General features: G+C 34.1%; 1 protein-coding gene across 2 annotated transcripts in view; it reads left to right on the top strand.

Moving 5' to 3' along the window:
• Positions 1-9215, top strand: part of LOC129272419 (uncharacterized) — a 38209-nt gene extending 28994 nt beyond the window's left edge. For both annotated transcript variants that reach the window (XM_064107587.1, XM_064107588.1), the window contains 3 exons: positions 2515-2674; positions 3769-3898; positions 6794-9215. In XM_064107587.1, coding sequence (XP_063963657.1) covers positions 2515-2674; positions 3769-3898; positions 6794-7064 — 561 coding nt within the window. In that variant the 3' untranslated portion in view covers positions 7065-9215. The remainder of the gene's footprint in view (positions 1-2514; positions 2675-3768; positions 3899-6793) is intronic.
• The last annotated feature ends 6424 nt before the right edge of the window (positions 9216-15639 follow it).

Genomic DNA, 15639 nt, shown 5'->3' with positions numbered 1-15639 from the left:
ATTTCAATCTACTGTATAAAGATAGGTTTCTTGATGGCGGATGTTGATCATAATTGAGAATCTTGTGTAAAAGTTGTGCGTTTATAAAATCACCTTTTCTGTTCTTTTTTTTTGCAGGATTTTCTGCATTTATTGGAATATATACAAAACAAATTAACAATGCTTGAGACATAATCATAATATAGCATAAAGTACATAACCAAGTGACAATCTTATATGTAGTGACTGGAGAAAGACATAAATACAATATATAAAAAATATATATAATAAGTAAAATGCAGAGGCAAACCATATAAGCAAATATGTGCTTGAAGCATATAAAGGGTGATTAAAAACAAAATACCTCCCACTCTTCTCGGAGTCACGTATGTATAGGGACCACTTGACCTGTTTGTGTATGATTAATATTTCCTTCAGTCTGGAAGCTCAACCAAAAAATTAAAATATTTATCTACAAAATGTACACAGAAATATAACAAAAAGTTAATTAAAATGCATGTCAAAAAACGGTAGTGCGTATCAATAAAAAGTGTACATTTCGAATAAGTCTTTGGAATATGGGGATATTTTTTTCACATAACATATTCTTGGGTTTGGGTCTCATCTATCAAATGAAAGTAAAAATTTTGACAGAATGTTACACTTGAGTGAACACTCCAATTTTGCCAAGCTCGCATAAATCTGTTTGCGCAGAAATGCTCATTTTCACGCTCTGTCAAGGAAAAAAGGCAAAAACAAACTGACTGTGGGGGAAATTTTCTTATACATCTCTTTTGCATTTTTAGCCAATTGAAATAAAACAGATATATTTAAACATTTTGTAACAACTTTGCCACCACAAATTAATATTTTAAGCACAGCCTATACCTACGGTGCCAGTTAGTTCTGAGGACATAACTGAATGTAAACAAAAGTTTATTTCAGACATCTCCAGCATTTTTGTTCACTAAGTTTTTGTCATTTAAAGTGGGTTTACATTTCATATTTAATATAAGACTTGTTTCTCCACACTTTTTTCAAGCTTGACAATGATTAACAAAACGAATATCGAGCCTGAGTCATTTCATATTGTGAATCACAGCTCCGTGTAAAGCAGATATCATCACGTTGGCATATAGGTTTATGGTGGAGAGGGGTGGGGCACAATAATGCTCTAGGAAGTGTTTTGGGCAAGGAAACAAATTTAAAAGGTAAAGGATATCTTCAAATTAATCTTCCTAGCTAAAGTCCATGTGTTCTTCATGATTAACGTCTACTTTTATTCATAATAACTATTTCCAAGTTCTGCGCAAATCATTTTTCACGAACTATTCAAAAGTAAGTGGTGCTCACTCAAGCGGAAAGATTTTTTCGACAGTTATATCGCCATTTGCTAAAAGAGATCTGCGACAATGTTTAAATGGGGGAAAAGCTTCAGTATAATACAAATGTAAAATTTTACAGGATTATTTCTAAGTGCAAACTCTTTTTTATACGCACTGTATAAAGATAGGTCTCTTGATGGCGGATGATGATCATAATTGAGAATCTTGTTTAAAAGTTGAGCGTTTATAAAATCACCTTTTCTGTTCTTTGAAAATAAAGGGTGATTTTTAAAAAGAATACTTGAAGAGTTTAGTTGCAAAAGGGGTTAGGTCCACTTTTTACCATTCCGAGAAAAACCATGTTTTTATTCCCACTTACTGCAATAATCTTATGAGAAACTAATTTGTCATGATGTACTACCCTACCATGTGAACTTAAATTTGGGTATGAAATAAATCTACCTGTCTTCAATTTTTTTCTTCATATACTTTTAAAAATTATCATTGTGGACCTAACCCCTTCTGCAACTAAACTGAAATGAATCTAATCTATTTTGATTAAAAAGGTGATTTTTCTTGGCCACTTTTATTCACGTTTTCATGTGAATTTCAAATTTTCGTTGTTTTCATCAGAACGACTAAAAATTTAGAGGTTTTGAGACAGAAAACAATAACATTTATGAACAATGGACCTAACCCCTTTTGACAAATGAGATCATCAGAAGAGTTTGGTTGCAAAAGGGGTAAGGTCCACTCCAAGAAAATCATTTTTTTAATCTCCCATATTGCAATATTCTTATGCGAAACTACATTTTCGTGATACCCTACCATGACAACATAAAATTGAGTATAAAAGAAATCCACCTGTCTTCATATTTTTGTAAATATTCTTTTAAAAAAAAAAATCTGTGTGGACCTAACCCCTTTTGCAACTAAACTAAAATGGACCTAACCCCTTTTGAAAAAAAGGGTGATTTTCTTTGCCATTTTAGATCACTTTTTGATGGGAATGTCAACTTTTCTTTGGTATCATGTCATAGAGCTACTAAAAATCTATACATCGAGACAAAAAAAAAATCAAATTTGATGAAAAAATTGACCTAACCCCTTTTGCAAGTGAGCTCTTCTTCACTTCTTACTTTAATTATCGGAGTCCGGTATGTATAGGGACCATTTGATCTGTTTATGTATAATTAATGTTTCCTTCTAGGATGTCAAGGCGGAGCTTCTGAAGAAAACAACCAAACATACTGAATATTTTGACTTGGATCTGAACGACAAATCAGACGACTCGTTGGTCATTCTCAAATTGAAACAGAGTCAAATAGAAATGGACATACAGTTCAGGTCGCAGTTCTTTGAGGCCATTGGTTAGTTCAAAAACTTCTTTTTATTCTGTAGTCTTGGGGATAACACTATAGGTGGCGGTGTAGAGAGGAGACATCACGATTTAGGGGTTCTGATTGCCCACTCTTTAATCGGGAGTCGGGGTAGAAATTTTACCCCTGGCGTTAGCTGCAAGAAATTCATCCATATACTGTACTGTCGGAGCTGGCAGGAATTCATTTCTTGAAACGCAGAGCGCGAAACAAAATGCTTTACTATAAAGCGATGGTAATTACGCTGCATTACTTTAATGTAGAGTGCTGAGAGGTTTCTAAAAAACTAGTGTGAAGCGTTGTGTAAGAAAGAAAAAAATATAATCAATTATTAGGTGTTAATTATAAAGGCACATTCGCTTGGTTTGATCGCCATTTTACAGGGAATATGATTAGGGGCCCGTCTTACAAAGAACTGCGATATGTATATCCATAAATTCATTGATTTCTTGACAGTTCGGTGTGTTCTCCTTTGTTTACAAAGGACATTTTGCACATTTCCTGTAGAAAAAAATGACACTGACGGATTCCCAAAGAGTTACGATTGATTGGATCAATCGTACACAGCAAAAACTGTGGTGTTAACCGGTGTACATAGAGGACCACACCAGTTATTTTACACCGGTGTTAAATTGACAGTGTTATTTTAACACCTGTAGGTGTTATTGCAACACCATTGGTTGTTACATTTACACTATTTGGTGTTATGGTAAATCTCGAGGGTGTAATTTTAACACCTCAGGGTGTGTTCCTCTATTAACACCAACTGGTGTCAGTTTCAACACCACATTTTTTACAGTGTAACTCTTTATAAGACGGGGCCCTGATGTAACAAATTTATCATGTTTTGTAATTTCGATATATACCTATTTCACGGATCGCTAAAAGCGAAATCTACTTTTATCAGACAGTGAATAATTTACGTTCATTCTATTCGTAACTCTATCACCACTATTACTTCCATGCCATCATAATCGTTATGATTATATCATCGTCGTAATCAGCGCCATTAATAATTCAATCATTGATACTTAATACTGTTGTTATTGTATTCATTATAACATTTCCCTTTCCCTACTGCTTAGAACGCGATCACTCGGGATCTGAGTACAACATGCCACCTCAAGTAGAGACGATTGGCCAGTATACAACAACAACACCAACATCTCCACCACCACCAACAACAACAACATTAACAACAACAGGGGAACAAAGGTATTAACCTCCCATTATGGTATCAAGTTATTTTGGGTCAAGTCTAATTAATCGGGTTGCAATAATCATTTGAGTGCTAGGTTTCGTAACTATTTAGGGTGGTATATTAATTTCGTAGTTGGGTCTTAATTAGAAAAAGAACTAAATATCTCTTCAAAAAGAAATGAATTGTCTGTTTAAAAATATCAAATAATACAGTAGCATAATGAGTCAAAAGTTTAGAGGGGACCAGGCATATATGACGTATATAGAGGAACACATTTATAAAAGCTGTAAACCAAGCGAAACGAGTGAACAAAAACAACTCGAACTTTTCAAAGCAAAAGTCTATTTTAAATAGATTTGACGTAATACTCAGAAAATGATATAATATTTCCCCCACTTCCTGTCCATATTTTTTGTTCTCCCTTTTATCCTGAAAATATTAGGGGTCCATGATCCCATGCCTAATCTGTTCACCAGTGTAATAATCACTACGTTTTCAATAACTTGCAACTTTCGCATTTCCAACTGAAGCAAATACTGCATATGGAATTAAGGGGGTGTTGCAAGAAAATATTTGCGATCAACTGCAAATATTCTGTTGCAATTTTACAACTGATTGATCAACGTTAGCTGTAGAAAATCGGATTAAACTTCTTGTTTCAAGGAGCAGATTAGCAATCAATCTTTAATTTGCAATTAACTGCAAGACATATGATTGATTTAGGGACCAAAAATAGACTTGCGATTGATCGCAAGTTTCTTGCAACACCCCATTAAGACATACAATAAGACTACTGTAAACTGTATGTGCATATGGGAATGTTTTATAAGGTTAAATTTTTTTCTGACAGAATTTCAAAATATTTATTTGTCCGGGGTGTCGTAAAATGCAATGGTTCACATTTCTAAATTTGATATAATCAGAACTGAAATATATGGAACCTTCATAAAACCCTTCACGGTTTACACAGTCCCTGTGGCAGTTTATAATCACTCGCGTCGCGTGCGGGTTCGTAATCACTCGCGTTTTGAATTTTTGGCGATATTTTTTATTTCGGTGCGATTTTTTTTTTAACGGTGTCTTCAATGGGACAGACATGCAGGGAAAATAAAATGAAATTGAAATTCGAGTTTCGTTTTAAGCCGGCAATTAAGTGCCTTAAAATAAAATGTACTCGACTACTGTTTTAACATAACAAACAAGCAAATCAGCCATGTGGCTCAACTAACTTAGAATAGATCCGGACTTCTACTGTGTCTTATACGAGGACTCCGAGTCGGAACTTGCCATATCTGCCACATCGATATTACATCGTATCATTCCCATATGCGGACATGCCTGCATGCAATGGCCCCAAGGCGACCGGACCCGGCCGCGGTCGGACACGACATGCATCGGTAGCATGGAGCAAGCTAACGTGAGTCGATCTGAGTTAGATCCCACGTTACATATGAGGCGCCGATTGTACCAATATTATATAGAACAATTATTTGTTACATAATCATTATTCATTAAATAATAACTATTATTTATATATAATTTACATTCTATTTGTAAATAATTACTATTATATAAAATAACATTTCTAACTATTTATATACAATTCCAAGTAATACTTCATTACTTGTAAATAAAAATAGTTCGACATTCCAATATTTATAAAGAATGATTATTTGTTTTTCATTATCTACAAATAGTAATGTTTGTGTTTCATTATTTATAAATAATGACACTGCATACTTCATTATTTATGAATAATTGCAATTCGTTTTTTTATTATTTATAAATAAGTTTGTCGAGTTTTCTATTATTTGTAAATGATAATTATCTATTAACAATGCCAGTGCACATTTCTTTATTCATAAATAATTTGTTTGAATATCCCATTATTTATAAATAATCATTACTTATAAACGATTTTTACAGTTTGCCATTATATACAAATAATCATTATTTATAAATAATGAAAAACAAATAATCATTATTTATAAATAATGAAAAACAAATTATCATTATTCATAAATAATGAGAAAAAAAAATCATTATTTACAAATAATTAAAAAGAAATAATAATTATCTATAAATAATGAAAAACAAATAATCAGTATTTATAAATAATGAAAAACAAACAATCATTATTTATAAATAATAGAATGTCGAACTATTATTATTTACAAATAATGAAGTATTACTTGGAATTATATATAAATAATTAGAAATGTTATTTTATATAATAGTAATTATTTACAAATAGAATGTAAATTATATATAAATAATAGTTATTATTTAATGAATAATGATTATGTAACAAATAATTGTTCTATATAATATTGGTACAATCGGCGTCTCATATGTAACGTGGGATCTAACTCAGATCGACTCACGTTAGCTTGCTCCATGCTACCGATGCATGTCGTGTCCGACCGCGGCCGGATCCGGTCGCCTTGGGGCCATTGCATGCAGGCATGTCCGCATATGGGAATGATACGATGTAATATCGATGTGGCAGATATGGCAAGTTCCGACTCGGAGTCCTCGTATAAGACACAGTAGAAGTCCGGATCTATTCTAAGTTAGTTGAGCCACATGGCTGATTTGTTTGTTTTTTATGTTAAAACAGTAGTCGAGTACATTTTATTTCAAGGCACTTAATTGCCGGCTTAAAACGAAACTCGAATTTCAATTTCATTTTATTTTCCCAGCGTGTTTGTCCCATTGAAGACACCGTTAGAAAAAAATCGCACCGAAATTAAAAAAAAATCGCCAAAAATAAAAAATGCGTGTGATTACCAACGCGACGCGAGTGATTACGAACGCGAGTGAATATAATAAGCCGTCCCTGTTGGGCATCGACCGACAGCGACTTGCCATTCAATCACCCAGTTTTTTTACTGTTCCTTTTTTTATAGTGAAGATGATGGCGGTATAACGGAACTGTTTCTGGTAGGGTTAACAGATCAACTGGGAAACCAGGATGACATCGAATTGGTAGCCCTCAATCTGGGCTTCACTCACAAAAAATGGAAGCAATACAGCGACATGAACGGTAATGAAAGAATAACAGGAACTAGAAGAATGCTATTCGATTGGAAAAAGTGCACACCAAGAGAGCTACAAAGATCACGTCTCAGGGAGGCACTGGAAAAATCAAATAACTTAGAACTTGCTGAAACCGTTTAACAGTTCATGTCCTCAACGTGATGGACACAAAGGATTGGTCATTTTATGGTCAAAATAGCCATTGTTTTCGTGAATATGTGTCCGAGTGACCAAATGGTCAAATTCAACCAATGTTCTAGTGAGCCTGAGAATCTACCATTATGATATTTCTGTTTTATTTTTTACCTATTTGAATGGTAGGACACTATAACCTAACAGATGGGTGACATTTGGAACAATCCTTTCAAGAGTAGCAGAACTATGATTCTACCACGACTTATTATGTCATGCATGTGGACCGCCTCCAGCAAAGTGATTTTCTCGCTCAGTAATAATCAGTTGTAAGCTATCAGAGGCAAAGGGTTATAAGACATCAGACGGGCATTGACCCCTCATTTGTATCTTTTGAAATTATTCAGTCATGAACATAAACAAACTGGTGATATTGGGATTAATTTACAGATAAAAATATGTATTTATATATATGTGGGGATCCTTTTTTTAATCAATGCTCCAAACAAAATTTCATTGTATTACCGAATTATGACGTAATTGAATACCAATACGGATGAATGCTACCAAGAGTAATGTTATTATTAATCCTTAATGTAATGGAGAGATAATGATCTTAATTTGAAGGTGCATTTCATATCACATATAATAGGTAGAATTCTAAGCTATAAGATTATTTACAAACATCAGCAAGTTTTTTTAGCTCTTCTTTCGTAAATGAATTATGCGATGCATGCGTATGAAACACCGTTAAATTTTTTGACAGCTGACAAACTTAAGTTTTAAAATTTGGAGTAGATTGTTTAATATCGATAGATGCTCTTAAATCTTCCCTGTCGGATACTGCACCAAAGAAACATTTTGTTTTTGTTTATGCTTGACCGAACAATTACCTTTTTGTCAAGTGTGACAAAATAAAAGTGGCTTGCCTCATTAGAAGGAAAAGAGCACAATGGAAGCAGCAGTCTAAATTGAGTACATGTACTCCCAATTGACTGATTTAAAGTTGTGGTTTAAGTATGGATAGCCAATTTTTACATAAATCACTAACAGTAGAGATATCATACTTCAGCTCATTTTGCTCTCAAATCATTCATAATTTTCTAGGAAGTAAAAATAGATGATTGTCTTCACCATCGATGAATCAGGAAAGAGCACAGTAAACATAAGAAACATACAACTTAATAAAAATTTTGATACTTTTGGCTTCCCATACTTAAACCACAACTTTAAACCTGAGTTTAAGTTAAACCCGACTTCAGAATACGGGCCATTATGTTTTACGTTTTCATTTTTTATAGGCAGTGTATACATCTACCATAATCATCATGATCATAGCCTGTATTTGATTGTTCTTAGATGGGGTACTTGTTCTTTTTAGTCTGTAATATTCTGTTAGCATGGTCAGGCATAAAGAAAGACTAACTTAAAAGAAAGAGCTACACTTATGGTCTCATGGCCCTAAAACATTCCCCATAGGCTCGTGTCTTAAACTGGCACTTTAAAAAAATCATAAAAAATAAGGATGAAATTCGGGGGTCGAATGTTTACTACCAGTGGATAGAATATACATGTATATCTGACAATCAATATCTGACCAGAAAAGAGTCCCTCGACCGGCTCGTTTTAAAAATAAATTGGCATTTATGCAGACATGTCCTGAGGGATAAAATGCATCACCTGAAACAGTAAAATAGCCCAAATCCTTCCGCCAGTCAAATATAGTTCCAAAGTAAGTGACATTTCTTCCAAATTTGGGAAAAGGAAGTTCAGTAGTTACCCTCCATGGATTCAATGTTAGATGGACAATCATATTCATTCACTTTGTCAATCAGCTATATCAAAATAAAACAAAATAAGCATTGGCTCGAATTAATAACTGTTGCATTCCCGTTCTTAAAAGGACCGTGTAACCTGTATTGTAATATATAATTTTGAGTATATTTTTTTCGAACAGGGTTTAAGTTGCCAACTATTCTGACTCAGACAGTTAAGATTCACCTTATATACGACAACATTACTCGCAGCCGTACGACAGTTACTGTTGTTGCATGTGAACTGACTCTGAAAGTGTCTCTGTCTGAGTCATGTGGCATGCATTGTGCTCTATTGTATAATATATTTTATTGCCGCGTCATTAAAAAGTTATACTTAATCAAATTATTTAGAATTTTGCAGTATGATGTACTTACAGAGGCGGATACCCCCCCCCCTCCACCCCACACATATGGGGGGGGGGGGCAAAATGCAGAAAGATGAAGCGAAGGATCAAGATAAACGAGACGAGGAGGAGGAAGAATAATGATAATAATAAGAAGAAGAAAGAAGAAAGGGAAAGAGAGAAGAGAAGAAAGGAATTGGAAAAAAAGAGAGGGGATGAATTACAAATTTGAAAAAAAAAGTTGACACAAATCTTTCAGCTCATGTTCTCCTTTGAAGTAAAACTTGCTCAAACATGTCCTGTTTTCAGGTATGAAATATATTCAGAATACAACGAAAGTTCAGCTACTTTACCATTATTTGTTGCATTATTTGTTAATTTTTTAGATACGTATGCTCATGGGCGGAAATCCCAGGGTGACGCTTCCCCCCTACCCAAAATAGTGGGGGGGGGGGGACACAATATCAAATGCCCCCAACTATTTTTGGTCTTTTATGATGAAAAGAAATACAGCATTCAAAATCAAAATAAAACATGTATTAAGGACGAAATGACCTTACTTTTTGGGTGATTACCTTTTTTTTTTGCTTGTCAAATTTTCCAGCCTCTAGTCCCACTACCTCTTTGGGGAGAGATTTCCACCCTTACGTATAATAGTATTCAATTCAATTCAATTAGTACTAATATTCAATTCAGTATCCAACACAAAAAAAATAATATTTGTGTATTAAAACACCTCTCCCCGCGAATCGCGCTAGTATTATTTTGTTTAGTTTTTATTCAAGTGGACTCGACTTCAAAACCAAACTCCTTCAGACCGAGATCACTTGAAAGTATTCCAGTGTACAGTTTTGATTATGCATTGAAAGTCAAATCACTTTCCTGAATCGTGTTTCCAGGTCTAATGAATACAAAATTTATTAGTTTCATGAAGTGTTTTGACGTCAAAGAGAGTCGCAGACATGCTTTTACAATAATTAGCTGCAGAATTGACGATCAATGTTTTTTTTTCTCTCTCTACGTTACGCATGAAAGGAAACTTCTTGTTAATCATTAATTAAAACGCAACTTTTCTTTGAAGACCAACAAAAGTAATGTCAGTTATTTTGATAGCTTAGTGCTAATTCCCCCTTTTTCAAAGAGATGAAGCAAGAATATAAATAATAGTTTGCTGTGAGGGGATTTTTACAGCCATAACCTCTTTTGTTAATTTTTTACAGGGGCGCATTTTTCCCGCGCATGCGTGGATTAGGAAGGAGTGTCGTGATGTAATGTGTAATATCTAGTTTCCACTGAGAAGCAACGAACGAAGAGCGGCAAAATGTTGCTGCCCCTATACGTTCGTTGGTTCTAACGCAAATCAGAAGATCCTTGGTTCAAATTCTACACGGGCGGGGATTTCTTTCAGCACGAAATTATTCCATGATATTATATTGCGCTGATGATAAAGGAGGGAGTAAAGAAAGAAATGGAGAGATGAGTATAAAACAATGAGAATTTTGAGCTGTGTAAAAACCTTCTGAAAAGTAGTCCTGAGATAATTCTAGCATAATCTTTAACTAGAAGTGTCAAACATTGCTTACAGCTGCCGGGTCTCTGTTCCAACCCACGCAGACGTGTATAAGCCAATAAAAAAGCATCATTTTTTTGCACGTGAGTCACATGTATCAAGAGCATCAATTTGAGATAGAGTGCCCAGAAATTGGTGACTGCCACCCTATTTAGAAATGCTAATTTATGTCAATTTTATGCAAACACACAAAATTCATTATATCTCGCTATAAGGAATAAATAAAGTCAAATTTTCTGTATATGCAGCATTTGTAGACGAAGCATCGAGTGTAAATAGGAAAATTGCTAATCTATGCACAATGATGTGTTAATTATATGCCAAAACGCAGATTCCTCAAATCTTATGGTATGACATTCAAAAGGGGATAAATCCTTTTCATACTTATCACTTTTGAATAGAGCATTAGTTTTGAATAAAAATTTATGAAATTGGTGACTGAGAATTTACTTAAGATATTAAAATTTATACAAACACACATAAAATCTATACAGATTTTTTTTGCTCGCGCCTCCTTATACATGGAGCACTGATACTAGATAGGGTGCCAAAAACGTGATGAATCGGTTCTTAATTAAAAATACATGCAAATTTTCTGCAGGAAACACAAAATTCACCACATCTCAACATGGGGTAAATATAAAAGCCCAAATTTATCATAAGCGTCATTTATAGTCAAAGCATCAATGGCAAATATGATTCCATTTTATTGAAAATTTATATTTCATGCAAAACAGCATGCAAGTCCACTGTTTTAATAATAATAATAATATTTGAAATTTCAAACACACATTCGTGGGATGGCATTTAAAAAGGGAAATATCTTTGCCAAATAGTCACTCTTGAATAGAGGATTAACTTTGGATACTATAGGATTCGTTGAAATTAGTGATTGGGACTCCTTTAATTATATCGATATCACATGCACTTGTATAAGCCAATCATGAAATTGTGTGAGAATAGTGGTGCCATATGTTTCAACAGCACACATTGGACCAATATCTAGTGTAACCAATCTCTACAACAACATCATCAAGGTGGACAAGTATTCTGGTACCTGTTCCAACGTGACCATGGTATATGTATGACCTGTTCCCATTTTTTTTATAACAGAAAGTATACCTCTTTAACAGAGATGAAATGATTAACAAAAAAATAACAGTTAATCAGTCTTATAGCGAGATCCAAAGAGTTCTTCACCTCATCCTGCTCATGTGATATCTTATTATATTCTTGTCTTAATCTAGAAAGCTTAACGTGTTTCATATATTTCATATCATTCCAGCATTGGAATGCAGGGTAATATAATGGTAATTATCAGCTCATTTAAATGAATAAGCAAAGTTTGCAGGCATGAGGTGTACAAAAAGTTTCACCACTTTTTACTTTACACATTTTTATATATTTTTTAATCCCATTGGAATACTGCTTTATGCATAAATTAGCATAATTTTGCATGAAGATTATATTTTCAGTATCATGTCCTGTGGGAAAAAACGAGACTATAGATCTTGTAAACACCTCCCATTTCCCTGTTTCAACAAACCATGACTGTATCAGTAATTCCCGGAATGTACATGCAATCTCCTCTACAACAATTAGAAATGAAATTTCATCGATTGAGCTTCAAGCTGAATAATAAAGGGAAACGAGACAGCGAAAATATGCTTCATATCACTTAAGGTACCGTGCGCAAAGTATGTGCAAATATCTTTCAAATCGTTATTCGTATTTATTGACAAAAGTTGTCCGAGAAGAAAGTCCATATTTATATAGGGCCAACATGCTATAAAGGAATGAACAAAATGTAGACGTACTAAAAGCACCCATTAAAATAATGATAGAACAGAAAGGGACAGACCCTTATTGCATAGTTCTGATTTGTTGTTTAATTATCATATTTACATAACTATGATTCTAAGTTTTGTTTCTTTTATTTCTAAAGTCATACTTTTGCAAATGAAATATATTTTTTCATGATAATAAAACGTTAAAAATTAACCGAGTGTTGTTCAAATGCTACGCTTCAGAATTACACCGCACTGAAAAACACCAGTCTTAGTATAACACGGGTCAGTGACCACACCAGAGAAACGTTGAAACAAGAATCAATCTGATGTTGTTTTCTGATATTGATTAAACATCAATTTGGTGTTAATCCAAATCAAACCCGTGTTGTTTCACGGGCTGGTATAAAAAAAAAATAATTACATGTAGGTTTAAATAGCATTTTGAACTTGAGCATCTGAATGTATGAATTTCTTTTCCCGCTGGTGACGAGGTTATAAAAATGAACTTTTCAGGAAAATTAACAGTGGGCTGCAAAAATCAAGGCACGTCTCGCTGATACTGATATCGATTTAATGACGTCAATTAGATAACAAATTTATCTATAGTGATTTGCCTGATCATTGAACAAGAGGACCTTCGACTAAAAACATGATTAAATAGAACTAAGAACAAATATTAACCATCAGTTCCGGGTTCAGAAGTCTAAACGATTTATATTTCGTACTCCAGGGATCTTTATTGTTGTAGGCTTTAGTCTACTAAGTACGCAGTGTGTTCAGTATTCAATTTAGATGTAATGTTTGGTTGTTCACGGTCGAAAATCCCCCTTCTCATTTCAAAGCAAATACTAAATATTTGAAGTTGCGCAACACGAAATTGAAGTTGTGTTTATAAAGATAATCTTTTTTTTGTCTGCTGTGATTTTGTTTTGCTGTACCGCCTATGCCTATATGCGGCAAACAATAATAATTACTTCACAAAAAAATCTACCACGAACCAATGGCGTACAGATGGGAGAGGAAGGCTTGGGGAAGTGCTTTCCAAAAAAAAGTTCTACCACCAAGAAAAAGAAAGATAAAGGGACATGGAAAAGGGCGAAATTTGATATAATTTCTTGAACATTATCTCAAAACCTTCCACAAAATAAGATTTTGTTTTTAATAAATACCAAAATTTTGGCTCGCTCGCTTCACTCGCTCTTGTTTTTTAAGGTATTTTCCCACGCTTTACCCCCTCATTAAGGGATATAACTTCGTCGCTGCCAAGACTGTTGCAGAAATTGATGGGTCAGTCACTTATTACCTTTACGCATTTTAATCACACTTTAATCAACTAGATAATATTATTTATTTCACATGATCAGAAGCTTGATAACTTGACAAATAAACAATGTTTGTTAATAATCTGATATCATTCTCAAGGACACATTGTAATTTATTCTAAAAACTGCATCATTTTATCAGACATCTTATCTGACGAATTTTAACAAAATGCTAAAAGGTGTATTCTATATATAAACAAAAGACCTGGGGCCCATTTCATAAAGGTACAGCGTCAGCGTCAAGTCCCAAAACAGCGTCAAATTTTCACTTGCAGCGTCAAATTTAATATTTGACGCTGCAGCGCATTTCATAAAAAGTTGACGCTCCAGTAGGAGCGTCAACTTTTTACTGGAGCGTCAAGTATGGTTACTGGAGCGTCAAATAGGGTTAAATATTTGACGCTGGTCATAGGGGAGCGTCAAGTTGACACTGTAAAGGGTTTTTCATTGTTAAGAATGGCGTACGTTGTGCTCAGGCATGCCCAAAGGGCTCTTACAAGAGAACGGATATTTAGAGCAATGTCTGTGATAATTAATAATGGTTACACCTCGTAATTCCGAAGGTTCTATATTTCGAAGGTTCGTAATTCCGAAGGTTCGTAATTCTGAAACACGTAAATTGCCTATACCTCGATGTTCGTCAATGCGAAAACGTAGAAGGGTTTGTTAATCCGAACATTTGTGGCGTTATTCCGAAGGTTCGATAATCTGAAAACGAAATGAGGTTCGATGTTCCAATGGTTCGTTAGTCTGAAAACGAAATAAGGTTTGTTAATCATTATGTTTTCGGAATCACGAACCTCATTTTGTTTTCGGATTAACAAACCTTCGAAATTACAAACCTCACTTTGTTTTCGGAATTACGAACCTTCGGAATTACGAACCTTCGGAATAACGAACCTTCGGAATATGCGAACCATTGGAATAACGAAGCTTCGGAATTACGAATGTATGCGTTAATAATGCTAATAACATGAATAAAGAATATATTAAGGGAACGCTTTCTAGTAGAAATGCAGTTTCTTTTTTTTGTCCTACCTACCAAAAAAAAATGTTCAAAAATTCTTCCGAAACAACAAATTTTTAAGTTTATCACAGGGCAGGCCAAGGAAAAAAAAAAGGGAAGTTATAGGCAGACTTTAAAAAAAAAAGACAAATGGAGAGGATTTTTTTTTCCTGTAGGAAAAAATAGAGGAAAGTAGATCTATTATGTGGAAGTGTTTAATTTAAAGCCTAAATTAAAAAAGTCCTAGGCCATAAAAAAAACGATAATTTTTTTTTTTCTGTTTCTGACTTTCTCTCAACAACAAAAAAGTCGTGGCCATGGCATTGTATTGTGGAATCCGTTTACTTTTAAAGTTTTAGTTTACGGTACTGAATGGTTATTCGCCGTTGAAACCGATCCATTATGAACAAAAATAATCTTTTAAGGTCATTTTCGATGTTTCATGCATAATTAGAGCATACAAATTTACTTGCTTCAGGGTGATTTTTAATAGCACTGCACCAGCAGTGGCCTGCGCCTGCCTTGTTGTTGATACAACCTTGCATTACCGACACAAATAGTCAAGTGTGGGACTGGGATGAAAATTGTACGGTAGAAACTTTGTTGAAGGTGAATTTTCGACCGGCAATAATAATAAATTTTCCCCCTTTTTTAAATAATTTGTTCCCTGGCATAGGGCTAAATTAAATCAATTCTCTGAAAACTTACACAATGGAGAAACAACGCTATGCCATC

Source organism: Lytechinus pictus, chromosome 12 (genome assembly GCF_037042905.1).
Source record: "Lytechinus pictus isolate F3 Inbred chromosome 12, Lp3.0, whole genome shotgun sequence".
Taxonomy (NCBI): Eukaryota; Metazoa; Echinodermata; class Echinoidea; order Temnopleuroida; family Toxopneustidae; genus Lytechinus; species Lytechinus pictus.
Note: the sequence above shows the minus strand (reverse complement) of the source record. Positions and strands in the feature narration are given on the sequence as shown.